The following is a 21,058-nucleotide window of genomic DNA, read 5'->3' on the forward strand; positions in this document are numbered from 1 at the left end:
TTTTTTGGGCTTCTACTTTCCTGCCATCTTCATTGTTTTCGTTCACTGAACACTGGCTTTCTCTGCATCAAAAAATCAGCTGCCCAATATTTAAAGATTTTCGTCTTATGGGTTCAGCCACAAGAGCAGGACTATTTTAAATCTTAGTGCCAGGTCTAGAGACAGGCTCCAGTACCAGCTAGGGACTCAATCCTTGGATAACGTACTTAAGTCTGGCAAGATCTTGGAAGACTACTGCAATTTCTGGAAAACCAAATGGATGCAGCTTGGGGGCTGGGAAAGGGTGTTTGCAGCTCACTGTCCATTAGATTTTAGTGCTCTCCTCGGGTCTTCTACAAACCAGTCTGTTCTATCTTATCTCAGGCCAATGTAAAATATCATTATACAATCTTTAGGATTTGGGCAAAAGAACCTTAACTTTTGAAAAACCAATTCTCACATAAGTGCTGACCATGAAAAACTGTGCACAGCCAAACAGAAAAGTCGAAGCAGAAAAGTCATAGAGGCCAGGTACACAAACTTTCCAAATTTATCAATTCCCACTCCTTCTCTCCTTTTCTCTTAAAATTCTTTTCACCTGGAAAAATACATAATGTGTATTTGCAGGTGCTGTAAACGTGTTGTGTTGCACGACCTATTTGTATCTTGGGAGGCAACATTTCCAGGTACATTCCTTTCAATCTTCAGCTGTTTCTTTATCATCCCTATGATTCTTGCCATATCCAAGTAGCACCTGCACAATCAGGTACTTTTGTATTTCCACTTTAATGTTCCCTGTATTTCTTTGGTAAGCCAGTTACATTTTTTCTTAGAAAGATGACAAAAACCACATAATTAAACACATTAGACACGTGGCTACTTCTAGTTACCTTGTCTACCTCCTTGAGTTGGAAAGTGCTGCTATAGTACAAAGTCACGTGCTCAATGGCCCATGTGTGCAAGAAAGTTCATTTATCTGCATTAAACATATTTTCTTATAACTTGGTTGGATGGAAAACAATTCAATTTTGGTTAACATCCAGAGTTCTGAAAAAGTTGATTTGTGCACTTTTTGCTAGTGTTTTTGCTGCTTATGGGGAAAAGTGGATTTATGGAGATCCTTACTCCATCATTCTGCATGTCCTGTCTCAGGTTCACTAACTTTTGATGGAGACATGGATACCAAGAGATGTTCCACTAGAAGAGATGTCATACAAATTCACAACAGGAAATAAGTAGCAGATGTCGTCAACTATGGAGCAAATGCCCCAACCAAGGTGACCCACCTCCTTATCTTTGCACAACTAAGTTGCCAGCTATTCCAAATTTCAATAGGATCTAGAATTTCAGAATATGAAGTTTCCATATTTAAAGAAATTGACATCTACTTTTATTTAAAAAATTGTACCCCCCAAAATAACACAATGGTGGCAAATGCTTATGGGTTGGAAGAGCAAAATCTATGAATCACATCACTATTTTAACTTGTCACTACCCAATTAGTCGAGTTTAACTCAGTGAACCTTTTTTTGCTTCCATTCTGCCAGGTTATGTGCCACAAGCTGCAGTTACAGTGAGACTTGCTGCCCATCCACACACACATACTCCCTCTCCCCAGCTTTTGAAGCACTTATAATCTAGTAATGAGGTGGGAATTTTTTTTTTAAAGTCACCACCCTGAATAAAGATGTGTTAGTTTCACTTAGCACAAGCCAAAGATACCCTGAGGTTTCTTTAAAAGGGTCATTTTAGTTACAGGATGATGGAATAGAGAAAGGGTAAGAAAGTGCAAGTTGTACAGATCCTTTTGTGGCCAAGGGCCAGAGAACTAGTTTCTGACCTAAATGGAAAGTACTGGAGTTGGGATTCCATGGATGTGCCTTCCTGGCTTCATTTGCTTGTAGGGGAGAGCAGGTCCTCTGGAAGCTTCTTGAGAAAGGGTGTGTGGGGGCAAATTTGCATGGTCTTGCATTTCTAAAAATATCTACAACTGATGGAGTTGGGTAATCTATTTCTTTCAAAATCTTGAACTGCTTCACCAATGTCTAATTTCCAGTGTTGCTACGAAGTCTAAAACCATGCTTGATTCCTAATCCTATGTGACCAGCTTTCCTATGTTTTCGGAGCTTCCCTCAGCCCTAGTGTTTTGAAATTTCAGGATGGTGTGGACTTGGTGGGAGCCCTCATTTCCTTCACTATGTGGAGCACCTGGTGCCCTTTAGTGGAAACTCATGTGTTTGATGACTTCCCCTCCATTTTCTCTGTTCTTTCTGGAGATCCCAGTACAGGATACCGGAGGCTGTGGTCTGATCCTTGCTCTATTTGGGAGGATATTTGCTTAATTTCAATTTCGATCCTCCTACAGCAATTTTCCAAGAACATTTTCTTATACTTCATGTTTTTTTTTTAATGGCACCCTATCCTTATTTCACAGATGTCTTACCTTTTTCATCTTTCTGGAGAAATGATAGTTTTTTTTGAGGCTGCTTCTCCCTGTAGTCAAACTCTCCCAAGTTGCTCATTTTGGGCTTTTCATTCAAGTTAGAAGATTTCATCAAATGTCGGGTTGCGCTTGACTAAAGAGAACTAAGAAGCTGATATAGTACTGCTGACTCAGTTTCCTTATAGGGCAATGGCTTTAAACCTTGGCTGCACAGTGGAATCACCTGGGGGAACTTAAAACACTAATGTTTCAGTAATACTTGTATTATTGGCGCAGGTCTGGGGATTTTGAAAAGCCCTCCAGGCAATTAATGTGCAGCTAAGGTTGAAAAGTACCACCAAAGGGTAGTCAAAATGAACTGTTTCACAAGATATTTAGGTCTTTCTTTTTGCCCCATGGGACAATTCAGGCAAGACTCTACCATTCTCCTGTATGACTCTTTTCACTAAATCTCTTTCTCAATTGTATTTCTCCATCCAGAGACTTCGTTTTAACCTTTTCCTAAGGATAAAACTCTAAGCTTCTGCAAGAGAGATGAAGGGAAAGATAAAAACAAAACAAATGGGGTACGAATGTGCTCAGTGGTGGGGCGCTTGCCTAGATATGCGAGGCCCTGGGTTTGGTCCTCAGCATGCACACACAAGAGGGGAGGCATGTTATGGATCTAACTGCATTTTAAAAAGCTTTGAACCAATACGATTTGAAGGTTTCTCTGTCCTCTTCACTACCACTTCTAAGGGACAAGCTGCTGTTAATTTCTGACCCATCACAGTCTGCACTGAGATGTGAGAGAATGAGGTGGTGTCCACTTTTCCCTTTCCAAATTAGAGTTCAGCTTTCTTAGGTCAAGCTTCCAAAACTCTGGAGCTCATAATTTCTTTCCCACTCATCCCAGTCCTGAGGGGAGTTGTGACCTTAAGGGGGAAAAAAAACCCAAAAACCTTGACTATATTTTCAATAGTGTCAGGCACGTGAAAAATTTGACATGTATTTATCATCTTTACCCAAAAGAATGACTTCTATTCTTTATAAAAGAAAAGGAGCTTTGAGTTATAGACAATTAGTTTTTCCATACAGTATTCCCTCTCCCTCCCAAAAGAAAAAGAGAGAGCTGGAATTCCTAGCAAAACAATCGGACCACAGCGATGGAACCAGGGTCACAGCAGGAACATTGTGCTTTATTGCTATTGTTGTTGAAGGAGGAGTTATGCTGATGTGCTTTATTGCTATTGTTGTTGTTGTTGTTGTTCCTGAAGGAAGAAGAAAGAAGATCCGAATGGTATGAGTCTGTCACAGGAGAGGAGCACCCAGTGTGCCAGGGAAGCGGAGGGAGACCTGGCCTCCTGAAATCAGGCATACGGATAAAATGTTTGGCAAACAGGTACACCGTCCACACACTCTGACAAAGAATGAAATAGGCATCCATGGTGCTATACGGTCCACAATTATGTTTCAGCCCATTTGGAGAAATCCAGATTTCGATCTTCCTTTGGAGTATCTGTGGCCAGCAGTCTCAAGAGACCTTGGCCAGCAGGAGCCAAGTTGCAGCTGCCCCTTTCCATGGCACTGTGCACCTGCCTGGCCTCTAACAGTATTTGAGTTGGCACCTTCTGGAGATGTGGTGTAAGTATTTTAAAAAGGATCAGCAACAATAGCAGCAATCCTATTCATGGCAGAAAAACCCTACTTAAGTCAGAAAGAATTAAAACATTTATTGGGCATAAATATATTACATATACACTACGATACAGTTAGGTATTACATATAGCATAGTATTTGCAAAATCTATACATTAAAATTGATATGGCAGTTTTAATACAATGTATATGAAATAGTCTAAAATTTACAATACAGGAAAACATATGATTATTTTTTTCTCCTAAAGTTGAAAAGCCTGGAATGTATGTCCAACAGTGAGGTAAAACATTTTGTCTTTCAATTTAAAGAATTGTGCAAGGATAACATTCAAACACATTCAGTTAGGGCACTTTTCAATTTTGACATGAATACTGAATTATTGTAGCCAACGAAACAAGGTTAGAAAATGCCAACATTTCAAGTTGATAAGAACAAGGCAGATAATAGGAAAAAAATCTTTTAAAAAAGTTTCCTTTTTAAACAATTTCTTTGAGGACAAAGGGTAGTTTGCTTCATGTGACTGGAATTTCTTGTGTCAGGGTTTGACATACACAGAAGTGTCAGAGCATCAGAAAGCCACTCGCTCATTCCTACATACTGCAAAAGGGCAAAGAGATACGGTTAACAGAACACTTTATTTTATTGTTCATGTGTAATGGCAACATATATATAGTTATATACCCATATCACATATACAGATTTGTGATACAAAACAGTGCCGCAGAGAGCAATAATTTTCTGACTGAAGGGATTATAATGAATACCAAATAATGGAAAGCAATAAAATAAAGTGCTGTCAGCTTGTATTTCACACACTTCAGCTTCTGATGATTAGAGGAAGAGTATGGAAACCTCAAAAAGATCAACTCTGCATAGCAATTTTGGCCTAAAGTATCATTTTTTTTAAAAAATGTGACCAATTCAGAGAATTTCTTTGTAGCAGCAGTTCTGAAGTGTTTATAAAAAGACAAACAAACATTTTTCCCCTGCAAAAAGGGTTTCTTACTCAGTTGAATTTTCATTGCTTACAAAACGCCTTCTCCCCAAAACATCTGCATAAAATTGTCTCAGAAAATGCAGACGTAACGTTGTAGTGGGTCACATCACATTTAAATAGGGGATGAGTTTTGGAAGGCCAGAACTTTGGCAAAAATATATCTACCTTGATGCCACCAGTATGCAAGAATTAAACTAAATTATTGTAGTCAATGTAACAAAATACAGAACTCTCTAGCACTTACTACATCAATATAGGCACACAGAATAATTCATTGATCTTAGCACTCTTTCAAGAGATGATTATGTTTTTCTGGGTACATGTAAACCTTTCAATCACTGATAATGGATTTTTTTTTTTTTTTTTTTTTTTTTGGCGTTTAATGCACTAGATGCTCTTACCTTTAAAAACACAAGAAAATGTCAGAAGGTTAATAATACTACAGATGTTGCCAAGGAACAAGACTGACCTAAAATTACAAAAGTATAAAACACAAAAAAATAACATGCTACAAGGGAAAATTAGTACATAAGTACATTTAAAATTTTTACAATAAATAAAGATTGCACTGTAATTGGCATTTAAAGTACTGTATGCAGAATATAGTATAAATAAACCAAAAACAAAATAATGTTGGTTTCCCCATGACTTTGGTATGGGAATATTATAAGCTAGTACAGGATACTTACTGCATCTTAGACAACATAGACCAAGCACAAAGTAGCTGTGATCAAGAAAAACCAAGTAGCAAAAATATACAAAAAACAGGAGCAGGGGGATATGCTGTGTCTGTTGCACCCTTTTGGAATATATTTGCACCTCCAACTCTTAAGTGTCCCTGAGGTACTCGAGCATTATGGACTTCATATAAATAATCCAATGACTTTGGGTTAAATTGATTATCTCATGACTCAAACATGTAAGAGTAACGCTTTGCACTCCAATAGCACCTGTTGATCAAAGATCTCAAAGCACTTACAAACATTAGAATCCCCATTTTATTTTATTTTATTTTTCATGCATGGGAAAACTGAGGCACAGAGAGGTAAAGTGACGTGTTCAGGTCACGCAGCAAATTAGTGACAGATCCAGGGAGAGAATCTAGGCTCCTTGACCCCCAAACACCCTGTGCTTACCGCCAAATACAATCCCCACTCCAAACATGGCCAGATCAACCCCACAATAATAGGAACTACAAATTCAGATGACTCCCTTTTGGGTTGTATCAATTTTCATCTGCTGTTACATTAGTTTTATGGGCACTGAATTAAGGTATTGAAATTCAATCACTTCATTGATACCTCAAAGAACAGCCTAAAGGCAAATCTTTCAAAAAATAATGAGCTGACACATAAGAAGACGGCTCACATTAGTGTAAGTCATGGACAATGGGCAGAGGCACTAAACTGTCACCAGTTCTCGTCAGATAATTCTGGTCAAACATAACAGAATATATACTAACTCTAGTGATTAGATTAGAAGTAGTTATATACAAAGACAGACAAACAAGGTAAAGCAGCTTTTAAAATAGCTGAACAAGGAAACAACTAACTATTGCACAATGCCCTCTTAAAGTTACTGCTATGAATCAACGTGGTAAAATCTACAATGCTCCATAATTTATAGGTGCATTTTGGTTACTTGATTCTTATACAGGCAGCTCATAGTGTTAAAATCATAAGAAATACAGATTATTAAAACATTTTAGATTAAAGTACACATTTTGATTTAAATGAGCTAAACACAATTAAATGACTGAGTGACACAACGGTTTAGGGCAGCCTGATCTGAACAAACACATCTTCTGTACGCTGCTGTGGTGACACTCTGACAACGCTTTCATGGAATCCTGGCCCTGTACCTACACACACTGTGATTCTGGTTACAGATACAGATGAGCAAGACAAAGAAGTGACTGGTGAATATAAATTACTAAACTATAACATAAAAAAATATCAAAGGCTTGCAAAAGACATCAGTGAAAATAGAATAAAGGCAAATTTGAAAATTTAAAAGAAAATATAGGAAAGCTAGCTTTTGGTATCTGGTTTGCTTTTCTTCTTTTCTTCTTCTTTTGCTTTTTTTTTTTTTTTTTTTTTTTTAAACATCCAGTTTAACCTCTTCCTAGTTTTGCATTTCAAAAAGGTGCACCAAAACACTGACATTTTTTTTCCTAGCTAAATCTGTAAAACAAGAGAAGTATATAAATCAAAGAACAAAAAGGGCTTACAAAAGGGGAGTATCTGAATAAATGAGTGTATTAAAATGTGTAGCATTAATTCAATTCATACCTCTAGTTTCGCTGGGTTTGTTTACTTCATTAAGAAGTACTGTAATATAAAGGCAAATAAAATGGACAAAGTTGCAAAGCCGAGCACAATGAGGGCTGCAAACTGTTCATCAGTAGGCATCATGCTCTTCATTTTGGGATCATCTAAGCTCCCCATGTCCCCTGTAAGCATGACCTCACTTCGTTGTAATACAAAAGCCACAGAGGGGCTGAACGCTCCGCTTAGCTCCTGAGAGGTGTCTAAACAGCGACGACATGCACACACACGGAACCTGTAGTCTGTGTTGCTCTGGAGGCCTGAGATTTGGAATGTGGCTTCTTCTCCCTTATACACCTGGGAGAAAAGAAAAAGTCCCATGAATTAATTTATAACACTTGTAACCACCATGCAACATCAGGAGCCTTGTAGACACTAGTTTGGTTTAAATTCACTCCCTAACAACGAGAATGATAGAAAAAAGGTATATCTCTCAATCTGTTTCATCCACAAGGAAAGGCATTCCAACTCACTTGGAATAAAATACAATATAAAATCCAGTAACTCTGACAGAAGGAAATAAGGCACTGAATAGAAATGCAACTGATGCTTTAAGTAAAAAAGATGTATCTAGTTGAATTTTAATAATTCAGGCTATAAGTCAGAAGAAGTCTTAATAAAAAGAGCTCTGTTTTCAGTTCTCAAAACAAAGTAATATTTTAAAACTAATGAAGAAATTAATTGTACAAACAATAAACTGTAAAGTTTTTGGTGGATGATTTTTGACATGTCACACTGACCCAACAAGAAGCCCCACCCCTTCCTCCCTAAGAGGTAAACTCTGTTCTGACTTCTACTTCTGTAATTTTTTTTGCCTATTCTAGGAGTTCATCCAGACTCCCTTGTGCCTTTGAGATTCACCCGCATTATGAGTGACTCAGTAGTTACTCCTGTTACTACCGACTATTGTTTCACTGTAGAACATACCTCACTTTAGCACATTGTCTTTTTGACTGACAATTGGGTTGTTCCCAGTTTGAGGTTTTATACAATAAGAATGCTATGAACATATTGTTCAAATCTTTGAGAATTTAAACTTTCATTTTTCTTGGGAAAATGTCTAGAAGAAATGTTGGGTCACAGGGTAGGTCTATATTTATCTTGTGTGAGAAACAGTCTTCCCAAAAGCCTCTGCCACTGTGCATTCCCACCAGCAAAGTATGAGAGTCTGAGCTGTTTCCCTTCTTTGACATGTTATCCACAGTCTTACATATTTCAGTTATCTCAGCTGGTATGAATGGTACCTCATCCCAGTGATCTGTATTTTTTTTTCATGTGCTCGTTGGTCATTCAGGTAAGCTCTTTTGTGTGGATATGGACAAGTCTTTTGCTTACTTTTAGTTTGAATTTGTTAATTTGTATGGGCTCTTCACATAACCTAGTTATATGTTCTTTGACAGATGCATGCTGTGAATATTTTCTCAAGAGCTTTGTGGTTTGCCTAGTTGTTTTCTTGAGGAATTTTTTGATGTAACCCAATTTTTCTCAAATTAACATTTAAATAATTTGATGGCCACTCTTAAGTGTTACATGTGCACATGACCAACCTGTTTTCTTCCATTTCAGATCTGGGATGTTTTCTTTCCCTTCGTTAACTCTAATACAATCATCAAGAGTTTTACTACTAGAACTTGAGAACTACCAGTTTACTTAGAAATTATCACCCTTTGAATTGAGTGAGCTAAGGGGAGGGAAGCAGGTGGAAGGAGGAGGCCTAGCAAAGTTCTCCTATCACAGTGTTACTGGGCCTCAGATAACTATCTTAGAGGAAATAATATCTCATTGGTTTACAATTTATATTAGATTCAATGAATAGACACAGGAAAAACAGCTGCAACTAAACCAAATTAATAAGATTGGGCTGATGAGCAACTAAAAAAGGAAATTCAATTAAGTGAACCCTTTCTATCTGAGTAGTACTGAGCACCTATAAAGTGCTTAAACATGCCTGGTATGGCTGGGGAGATAGCTCAGTTGGTAGAGTGCTTGCCTTGCATGCACAAGGCTCTGGGTTCGATCCCCAGTACCGCAAAAAAAAAAAAAAAAAAAAAAAAAACAAACAAACATGCCTGGTATGTAACACCATATGGTAAAAGTTAGCTATTATAATTACTCTTTAGAACCTAAAACCAATCCCAAATATACCCTTTTAAAGCACAGCAATTGGAAGCAACAGATATGGGTATTTTCAACCTAGTAACAGGCTGTCTTAATAAAGCTGTCAATTTTGTCCTTTAATAAAAATTCCCTAGAAATGAGAGCGTTTTTGTTGCTCAGTTTTGTCTGAAATTCTCGCCAGCTATTCAGAGTTGTTGGAAATCTACCAATGTCTCTACGTGTTTCTAAAGTCTGATGTGTATGTTTACAAACTAAACTTCTACCAGGAAGCAGAGCCTTCCTTTATGAGCACAAGTATGCGGGCCTTGTGCCCAGTGATGGGCAGACTGAAAGAGAGTGAAAGGATCTTACAGTTTAGAAAGGGAGTAGACTTCCATTGTTCATTTGATATTTAGCCTTTCTCTTTAAGATTTTCCTCCCTTATTTTCAATCTTATAAGCAGACTTTAAATGTCTTAATTACTGTATTTCTGTTTAGTGACCGAGTCCCAGGAAATCAATTGTTTGCTTCTTAAATACATTTTCAGAATTATCACTGCTTTGCTATTCCCTTTGTAAGACTATAAGCATGTTCCTCCTGGCAAGTTACCCTGTCTCTTTGCAAACTGTGGTATGTGCCTTAGCAACTAGTTAGAGAGCCGGACAGAGCAACCAAGAAGGAAAGGGCTGTAAAGAAAACCCCTTGTGGTACTGAGAGACCTTTTCTTGCCATTCACTATTCCAGTGAGTTTAAATGAATATATTAAGATGAGTTCGTTGTCATGGTGATCACTCCAAAGCACACACAGTCAACTATTCAAGAGTTCAGACCATGTCTCTATGGAACTGCCTATTTATAAGTTACCAACATGTGGGAGGTGTCAGGAAAACAATGTTTTTTTTTCTTTAAAGAGAACTTCTAGTCATTAATGTTCTTTACTTTTTAACTTCTTAAATCTAAAATGTTCAAGTTGGAACTCTGTGAGGAAAAAAAATCATTTATTTATTTATATATTTATAATACTGCTCATGAAGGGAATGATTCACAACCTCTGGGAGCAGTACACCAGTCTGATGAGGAATGTCCCTCAACTGACTGCCATCTGGGCTTTGGTTTCCCTCTCTGCTACATCCCAAGTACACAATTCATTCTGATCCTCTGTTAGTGTAAGTTAATGTTGGGGTATTTATCGAGTTGGAAAAAGCTGTCATTAAAGCCTTTCTCAATTCTTTTAGGGGTAACACCTTTTGAAATATTTGCATTTATCAAAGAGTGGAACAACAGAGCAGTTAATTCTTCCCTGTGGGAACTGGGTTTGGACTGATGTGGCCACTGGGAGGCACTGGGCAGGCTCCCAATCACGGCAACTGATAATAGGATCCTGGCTAAGTCCTTGCTCTGCCACTTACTAGGTTTATGATCTCGGGGACATAACAGCCTTGAGTCTTAGTTTTGTCATCTTTAACATGGGGATAGCAACAGTACCTAATAGTAACACTACTCCTGAGAGGATCTGCAGATCAAACGAGAAAATATATGTGAAAATGCTTTGTGAAGGGAACATGTTGAAGGTAAGTCAACATCATTGAATTAAATGCTTCAAATTACACTTGTAGGTGAATATCATTACTTCCATTTTAGAAATGAAGAGATGTACACTCAGAGAGGCTGTTAACTTCTTAAAATCTCACTGCAAATAAGGAGAGTGGTGGACCCCAGGTGAGACCTCATTTCTAACTCAGAGATGTTCACCGCTGGAAATGCCCAGTTGTTATCCCATCCGATGGGTAATGACACTGTCACTCACTTAGTTCTCATCTGATGATGAGTGTGACTGGGTGCAGTCCCTTGGCTTGTGTCTTTTCAAGGACTTCCACATAGCCCCACCGTCTCCCTGGTGTTTCCAGTAAAGGCTTTCAAATCACCCCAGCTGGGTCCTGCTGTCCTCTGAGGGAAAGCACTGCCTTTTCTTTCTCACATTATAGAAAGTTGCTCCCAACTCAGTCTGTGCCAAAGACTTGGGCAGTGTTTTTGTGATTTGGCCTCCTAATTTCTGCCATCAAAGGACGATGTTATTGCTATTAAACTACTTAAGAATCTATCCCCACAGATGTTTTAGAGAATTTTGGAAAGTGGATATAAATGTGCACTTATATCTATTTAAGTAATTTCTTTGGTTTTCAGAATTTGCATGGCTATGTCCATTAAAGTCAGTCCAGAGTACATTTCATTCCCAGGAACCCAATTCAGATAATTTCAAAGAGACGTTCTATATTAATTTTGATGAAATTTCTCAACCCTAACTCCTTAGAGTGAAGATGTTTGAAAATGTACTTAAGAGAGCAAAGGAATACTACTATTCTTGTACCGTTAAGAAAAAAGCTTAGTGAAAGAAATATGTATATCTATTAAGAGTACTTATGAATGACAAGTCCAATAGAAATTTAGCCTTTAATTTTTAAATGTTTTTATTTTAGCCATTCTGGTTATTATAACTGGACACTCCCCACCTTTCACTGCATTGCCAATACAGGGTTGACGCCCCGCGCCCCCTACATTTAAGCTAAGGACTTCAAGTGTGGGATTGTTTACTATTACCTCCACAGGAATCTGCATAGTGTCTTGACAAAGTATATGCTCAGTGATGTTCTCTAATTAGAATTTCCAAATACACAGAGTAGACATTCTTATCCCATATTGTTTGAAAAGAGCAAATAACTGCCAGAAATAAGTTTTGTGAACATTAAGCATTAACACACAAAACATAAGGCAACAGAAAGAATTTAGTACAGGCATAGACATCCACACAAAAAGTGGATCAATAACCATGATTAAGTTGTTTTTCAGTATATTGATAAAAAATGTGGTATTTCTAATATATTTTAGAAATATTCATTAATGCTTATTAAAATAAGCCTTTTGGATTAATTCTTAGCTGAACAAAGGTTTAATACTTCTAATGCCCCTTTCCTGAAGATTCTAATCTCATGAAGTTTGATGAAAATTATTGCTTTTGTATAAATAATCATAGTCACATGAAACCAACCAAATTTGTTATTCTGTATTCCTCATGATACTGTTCCACAGCTTGAGTATATGTTTTACATACTGTCATTAAAGAAATATATGTCTTATGTTTAAGAATAGTGAAGACCCTCTGAAGGAGAGAGAGTGGGGTGGGAGTAGGGAGGCCTGCCTTCTAGGTCTCAACACATAATGGAAAGCTACAGTAATGGGTTCATGGTGACACTGGCACAGACATGGACAACTGTCCAGTGGAGTAGAATGAGAGCCCAGTAATGGAGGGTAAAGGCAGCCCCCGCAGGGACTGTGATCCAGGTATGCAGAGCCAAGTACTCAGGCAGGTCCAAGGCAGAGGAACTGCTGGCAGCATTGGAGAGTGGACAGTGCCCTACACCTGCAGTTATCAGGGTCTTGGCTGAGACCCTGGGAGACTCACATAACCTCTCTTCCTTGATAGCCTCAACTGTGAAAAGGGTCTAACAAATTCAGTTCTCAAAACTACCAAGAGATGTACATGAGACCAAGTCCAGGGTGCATCACACAGGATTTGGCCCACTGTAGACAGTCAGTGTTAGCTTCTTTTCTCTGGCTTCGTTTAATTAAGCTATTTATAGCCTATATTTTAATAACTTTGCTTACAAGACAGTGAAATTTTATATTTTCTTGTATTTAAAAAAACTGCATGAAATATCATTTTAGCACTTTAAAGTGTTTTAAAATAGGTCTCAAAGGGAAAAATATGTGAATAGTTTTTGAGATGTTTCAAATATTAAGACTTACATCAAGTGTGTGTGAGCATGTGTGCTTCAGAACTTCTCTCTCTGGGGTCTGACTATAATGTCCTTACATCAGCAAGTTCACATGAGCCAATGTGGTGAAGTTAGTCAAATCTCACAGCAGAGAAGTGAAGATTTTTCCAGAGAAATACATTAAGGATTTTCAGGTTCAAAGAAAGTAAAGGTGATAGGCTTTAAAGTGAACTGTCTCCCTCAATTTTTTTTATTTTCATTTTTTACTATATATATATTTTTGCTGTTACTTTCAAATATGTGTTCTCTTGCTATAAGTAACAAGTTCTCAAAATGTGATTCTCAATTTTTAATGAATGAAATTAATGGATACAGAATAAGTTCATCATATTTTATATAACCAAATGAAAATAAATTATTTGTATCATTATATTATTATACTTGTAAATCTATCTTGACTATAAACTGGTGGGTATTTAAAACAAAAATACAAATTCAAAAGCCCCAGGTACTCTTAAGAAGCCCCAAATTCAGTATCTCTGTAAAGTCTGTGCCTTGATGGTGCCATGCTCCCATCCTCCAAATGAAGGAAATACCAAGTCTCAAGATATCACTGGTAGGATTAAGTGGAATAACACATAGCCACCTTCTTGGACAGTCTCTAGCATGTGGTAGGAATCTAAGAAATGTCAGCATAATACAACTTATGTAAAGATAGTTACTTTGCTGCAGGACTACACTTCCTGACCCCCTTGCAGGAAACACCTAACACTCCAGGGCAATTACTTGGTGTCAGGTAACCTTGGAGCCTACAGCATACAACACAGGCATCAACATGGGCCTGGGGTCTCCAGCATGTCTACGGGCACCAATAGCTTAGCAGTACCTAGGAGCTGATGCTGCTGCACAGTTGTGTCTCCACTGGGGTCACTTTCCATGGGACTGTAGCTCTGCACATTGGGAGTAGCTGGCCATGACTTGTAGACCTTTGTTTTCACTCATTTTGACATGAGGACCATTATGGGCTTTTACTCTTGCCTCAACCCAATTTAAAAGGCAGAGCTCCATTTAAGATTTGTCTTTATTGAAGTCACCAATCATAATACTGTAAATAAGTATATATGCAGCATTATTTTTACAAAGACTATTTCTGTTCTTGATTTGATGACTAATATCTTTTAAAGTAATTTTGACATGTTTATTCCAAATCAGAGGGTATAAAGTAATACCCAGATAATTGAAATGAAGACTCATAGTGCTTCAATGTGCTCAATTCAGAAGCACATGCTGTGTAGTTGAAATCCTGTAACCAGCAGCTTTTTGGGGAGGATCACTGAGAAAAGTACATGCTGGGCTGCTGGAGGCTTATCTGTACCTCTTTCCTGCCACTGCCCCTCTTCTGGGAATAGAAAGGGAGACACAACTGCCCCACGTTATCATTTAACAGTTCCTTCTCATGACTGAATGGATGCAATGCTCACAGTAACAGTCTGAGTTAGAGGATTATTATTCCTGCTCTTTCAACAAGAGAGCTGAGGCTCAGGTCAATTAATTCCTCCCAAATCACACAATCATGGGAGGCCAATTTGTTCTCATGCCACCCTCTGGCTCAAGAGGAAATCTTGACAACCTGTGGGCCTTCTCTGGAGAGCAAATAATGCTGGGCAGGCAACTCTGTTCTTGAGCTGAAAAGGACAGACCAGGGTACTATTACTGACTACTGAACTGCTTCTTGGGGTAAATGCTTTTTTCAACTCAATGGACCTAAAAACTCTGAAAAAGTACTATGCTAGATACCATCACAATCCAAATGACTTTTCAAAACCACCAGGGGTCCTATATCTGGATGTTATAAAACTCAATATAAATTCTTTTTTGGTGGGAACTGAACCCAAGGCCTTGTGCATGCAAGGCAAGCACTCTACCAATTGAGCCATATCCCCAGCCCCATAAATTCATTTTTACATGAAATTTTAAGTGAATGCATGTATGAGAATTTTGCTGGTGTAAGGGGTCACAGACATTTAAAGAACCTATAAATCTAAAAAAGCCCAATAAAATAAATTATGGCTTTTAAAAAGATCCCATTTTGATCTATTTTATATTATTTTGAATTTGACCCTTTATTTGCCTAAAAGTTTAAAAAATGTTATAACACACTCATAGCCTCACTGTTTAATTTCTGTGTTGAAAGTCACTGATCTTTATGGTGACTCCAAGATGTGCTGAAGACTCCAAGACTTTAAAACAATTTACTGAAAACAAGATCTTTCCTTTTATACCATGAAGAATTAATATATGTCTCAATACTGGATTCCAAAAATGATACATTTACCCAGAGATGCCATCAAACTAAAGGTGGAGCTTCTATGACTTTCAGATGCCTCAAAGGTTCTCTTCTTAATGCAATAAACCTGAGCACTAACTGCCACTAGAAATGAATTCTTCTAGTTTGTTGAACAAGTTCTCATCCTCAATGCTTATATCCATTTTTTTCTATAAAAATCATTACTGTCTAAACAGGGATATGAACATGAATAATTTTATTTCTTATGTAGATATTAAAGTACCTAGGCAAAAAAAAAAAAAAAAAGCCAGTCATATGCATAGATACAATTTTTATCCTTTTCAAGAATACTTTGCAATTACCAATGTTTGAAAAGAAGTTCAAGCTTCCAGAGGTGGTGGGGTGGGAATGGGGACCCTTATGCTCAGAATGTGCATTAAATGGTAGAAAAGCCAAATGGATATATTTGTGCATTATCTTGCAAAATGAAATTTTAGATACAGATTTAATGCTTAGTTATTAAAGATGCTGCTTGTTCCACATCATGAAAACTGAACACAGGAGAGCTAATCAGCTAACTTAAGTCAATGCTTCAAGCAAAACATCACAGAAGGCCATGAATACATTTGGGGAGAAGGACATCCTCCTTTTATGAGTGATTTTTTTCACTAAACGATAATGCCAATCTCTATCCCTTCCATGTTGAATTTACTCTCACCACCACTGCAGGTACAAATAGCCCTATTACTTGGCAACTGCCTTTTCCATGTATGCAGGAAACAGTCACTGAGTACCTATGTACCAGTCTCAGGGAAAATGAAAATGCAAACACAAGCTCACTAGCAGGTCCTGTCTGATTAGTGCTGTAACCGAAGGTGCACAGTGCACCACAAGAGCCTGGGCTCTGATTACCTCTCCTTTTTCTATTGCTTTGCCTCTATGAATTCAAAGCCCATTGTCTATTATCCCTGAACTACAATCATTTTAACCATTGCTCTGCACACATAATATAAATAGCCTTCAATAGGCAGAACAAGTCAAGGAAGTACTCAAAACATCATGTTTAAGTTAACGTTTACTAAATAGGGAGAAGCAACGATGATGATGCCAAAACCCATGAAAACAAAACAAAACAAAACAAAAAACACCAGTACAAATTGTCCCTGACTCAATCATGGCTTCTCATGTACTATTACTAGCCTTACCTGTTCTTTGGTAAATCTGGGAAACACATGGACATGTGTTTATAGCTATTTACAATAAGAAAAATATCCTGTGGCATATATATGATTGTGCATTATTCTATTAATGTTCAAATATCCATGGGTCTAAATACACAGCATTAAACAGTAGATTAAAGGTAGCAATCTACTAATAAAAGTCTAAATCACTGAATAATGGGCATTTTCACTGTTAAACAGTAGTCACTGTGCTTCCAGAAGCAGAACATTTTTCTAAGAACAGGTAGAAAAGCATGGTACATGGAATAAAAGGTTTTTAAAATACAACATTGAATGTGGAATGAATATACTGTTGGCAGATGAATCATTGTTAAGTGTCAAATGATAAGCTGTGGAAGTTCCTAACAGCTCTTATTTTAACCATGTGACACTGCTATGGAATGGGACGATGCTACTGGTATTCAAGATAACCAAATCTAATGTGGAAAATTCTCTTCTATTTGAGCTGAGAACCTGAGAACAATCATATCTTTCTGATAAGATGAAACAATTATACATGTGAAATTACTTATTCTGAAATGGGGTGTTCATATAAAATGAGATAGGAAAGGGAAAGGGAAGCATAGTGCCTTTCTATTTAAGAGGAATAATAGGAAATTTGCGGATATCATCGCTGACATGAATCAATACTGGCAAATGACAGATTTAAGATAAAGGTTTTGGAAATATGTTTAAAACAATTTGGTTTTTTTTTCCTGATGCTTCATATTTACAAAGTGTCCAAAATTTACTTTGATTTTTAAAATACATTTTATTTGCAAGTAGTCTTTAATATTACCTAATATACCAACCAGCAATGTAACATACATTCTAAATTGTTTTCTACTTGTGTATCTGGAATCTTACTAGCTGAAAAAAAAAAACAAAGAAGTCTTCACAAATCATGCTAATGATTGTGACGGGTGACATTTATTTTCAACCTTAAGTTCAATATAAATAATGAATTGTTAAAAGTGCCAGTGAAGAATAAGCTTTGGTTTTCTTAATGGAAGAAATAGTATTATATCCTGACTTCATTAAATTCCAGAGAACATGATGGAAATCTATAGAGTATCTGAATCTTTCATGGATAGGGACCTGATAATAAATGGCTCAGGAAGAATTAAGGACCCCAACAGGTGTCTGGCTATATGCCAATTATGTTCTCTTAAACAGGTTTATCATGTGATTTACTTAGCCTTGCTACTCAAATTATGGTCCGTGGACCATCAATATCAGTGTCCCCACCTTGGACAGCCAAATCAGAATTTACATTTTAACAGATTACCAGTTGATTCCTATGCACATTAAAGGAGGACCAGCAGGGATCAAGAACTTCTGAGTTACAGGCCTCAAGGGCCCATGGATCATTTCCCTATCATTCCATTGTAACTTCTATAAAACAGGCAGAAAGGACAGTAGTTAGGCTTGGGTTACCTTTCCTCTATAGTGAAATCACTGGCACTTTAGTTTTCAATTATATGTGGACTTTGCTACTAGCAAATGTTGTGCTCAATATCCCTTGCAAACATACAACTTAAAACGCTTTGTAAGACAAGTTTATGGTTCATAACTTAAAATTTAACATGAATACCACCACAAACAAATAAGATGTATATTAGGGTTTATATACTCTGAAGAACTGGGTAACAGGTACAGGTTGGGCAGTTTCAACCACTGATTTTTAAGAAAGATGTAGTACTGTGAATCATTTAAGGCCTTGCACAGAGGCAAAGAACCACTCTGATTCCCAAGCTTTACACGTGCCATAAACACTGGATCTTACCTGTTTGTACTCGGATTCTCTTCCAACCAATACCTGCAGTATGTAGTTAACAGGGTCACCTTTCATTGGTGGTACCGTCTCCCATAAAATTTCACATGAATTTCCTTCTAACTGTGTTACTCGAGGTGCTGAAATACAAATCCACATATCCAAGCTCAAAACTCAAAGTACCACATTAATAGTCAATATTCTAGTACTACTAATGAGACCTCTGAAAGAGACTGGCCCTGTGGCTGCCCTAAGAGGGGAGTTTATTTGCCCAGGCTCCTGGAAACTCGGCAGGGTACCCTTTAGGTACAGAGGAGTTACTCCTCAACTAGAAAGCCATTTGTGACAAGTCCTTTCTCATTATCCCATTAGTACTTTCTTGCCCCAGGATTCCATTTTTGTTTTTTTCCTGTGGTTACTGAGCACCTTCTATGACATAGGTCCTTGTGCCGGGTCCTCAAGGGCATATGGAAATACACAGAAAAAGTCTGTTTTCAAGGAAATTAAGATCTAGATGAGGGAAGGGGAAGAATAGGTATGGAACAGGTACAAAAAGAAACAGAACAAAATGCAGATTAACACCAAAGGGACAGTGCACAACTGGGTAAGAGTCTAAGGAGGTTTTGAGGAACAGGTGACATTGAGAAAAGTCCCGGAGAATGGGCAGCACTGAAAGTCTTTGCAAATAAAGTTATATTTACATTTTTAGTTTATTTTTAATCTACTGAAGTCCTCATTCTTGTTTAAAGCTAAATTATATTACTCTGTAGGAAAGCACTTAAACTATTACAGATTCTTCTTCCTCTGGCAGTGCTGGGGATTGAACCCAGGGCCTCATGCACACGAGGCAACCACTCCAGCACTAAGCAGTCCCCTCAGCCTTAAAATATTACAGATTTTAAAAAATATTTTCTCACAGCTTGTTATCTCCACAATCTAATTCAATATCTGATATTTTTCTGTTTTGTAAACAGAATGTGTGACTCTTCTCCGAACCCAATGACACACTCTAATTTTTAATTACATGCAATTAATTCTTTTCAAGCAGTTATTTCTACTTGCCATTCTGTAATGATATGATACTGTTAAAGAAAACAAAGGTTTTCTTAAACAAACAAACAACAACAAAAAAAAAAGAAGTTGGAATTACTTGGCCAAAACTCCCAAGCAATTTGTGGGAAATTAAATAAGGAATCTTAACAGACTAAACAGTCCTTGAGCCAAGACAACAATTTCCTGAATCTAAAAGTGGGAGGAAGACAACCCGACCGAGTGGCAGTGTGGGGAAACTGCCATTCTGAAATAAAAGCACCATGAAGTGCAAATGCTGTTCTAAAATAAATCCCCACCAGGCATTTTGAGACACAAAGAGACAAAGTTAGTGCCCCTCAATAACCAGGAGGACCCTTCAAGTTGGTAATCAGCAAATGGGGCAACCTGTTCTTGGTACCAACAAATCAACTAGCCACAACATACTCAGTAATCTTGTTAGAGCTGAAAGATGAAGCTGCACCAAAGGGTCAGGGTATCTACCCTAAGTGACGCAGTGAGGCTATACATGTTATGCACATTTATACTAATTTTTCAATCATAGAGAAGGAGCTGCCACAGAGCCTATGGGGCAGGAACAAGGGCAAGGTATTTACCAAAAACTAGTCCCAGAAGGAACTATGGGGAACCTTTTCAGAATCCAAGCCAGACCCTGACTCAGGCACAGGAGGCCCCTCAATCTCCTGTAACCGACTCAGTGCTCTGGTGGGAGGAGACTTGGTTCCCCCATGCAGAAACTGGGGACAAACATGTCCCCAGGACCTTTCTCACAGATTATACTCATCCTCCTGCCATCAGCCTCAGGGCTGTTGTGAGCAGCAGCTGGATAAAGCCACTAGTGTTATCCCCACTCCCCTGCCAGGCAAACAACAGAGACCTGTCCAAGAACCATGCTGATTGGGTGAGAAGGGCTTAGCCTTGGGTGTCTGTGAGCAAGCTCCAGCTCCTGTCACTGTCTGCCCTGACTTGTAAGTTGGTTGCCCAGTTGTGCCAGGCACAACTTTGTAGCTGGAAGTAGAGGGACAAGAGCTCAGTAGAGCCAGTGGGGTCTGGGTAGAGTGGCTTTTGTTCACTCTCCTGGAGAGATGTGGGAGAAGATTTGGATATACAGAGGTCTCACAAATCTGTGATACCTGATTCCATTAAGGAGGAAAAGCAGGAAACTTCCCTCACAAAGCTCAAAAGAATACTCAAGACTGCTGCTGCAGCTTTCCAAAGGCAATTCTCCACAGCGAGAGCAGTAGGCCAGGAGGAAAAGGCTGCTGAAGTTGCCCACATTGACCCAAGCATCAAAGCCACATGGAGATGAATGCCAACCTCTGCTCCTCTGAATGTGTTTGGGAAGGGAGGATCTCCAGCCTTACTTGGCAAACTGTCCTGAGAGCTACAACACCAGAATGGACCTGTTTCTGATTTGATGTCTGTCACTGGGATCTGTTCCCTTTTTTAATCTTCTGTGGGGATGAGAATGTC

The 21,058-nt window shown here is 38.1% G+C and overlaps 1 protein-coding gene across 5 annotated transcripts in view; it reads right to left on the reverse strand.

Moving 5' to 3' along the window:
- Positions 1–5,406: 5,406 nt before the first annotated feature.
- FNDC3B (fibronectin type III domain containing 3B) overlaps positions 5,407–21,058 on the reverse strand; it is a 366,748-nt gene continuing 351,096 nt past the window's right edge. For all 5 annotated transcript variants that reach the window (XM_079155120.1, XM_079155124.1, XM_079155121.1 and 2 more), the window contains 2 exons: positions 18,548–18,675; positions 5,407–7,681 (listed from right to left, as the gene is read on the reverse strand). In XM_079155120.1, the coding sequence (XP_079011246.1) occupies positions 7,370–7,681; positions 18,548–18,675 (440 nt within the window). In that variant the 3' untranslated portion in view covers positions 5,407–7,369. The remainder of the gene's footprint in view (positions 7,682–18,547; positions 18,676–21,058) is intronic.

This window comes from Sciurus vulgaris (genome assembly GCF_902686455.1).
Source record: "Sciurus vulgaris genome assembly, chromosome: 10".
In the NCBI taxonomy this organism is placed as follows: domain Eukaryota; kingdom Metazoa; phylum Chordata; class Mammalia; order Rodentia; family Sciuridae; genus Sciurus; species Sciurus vulgaris.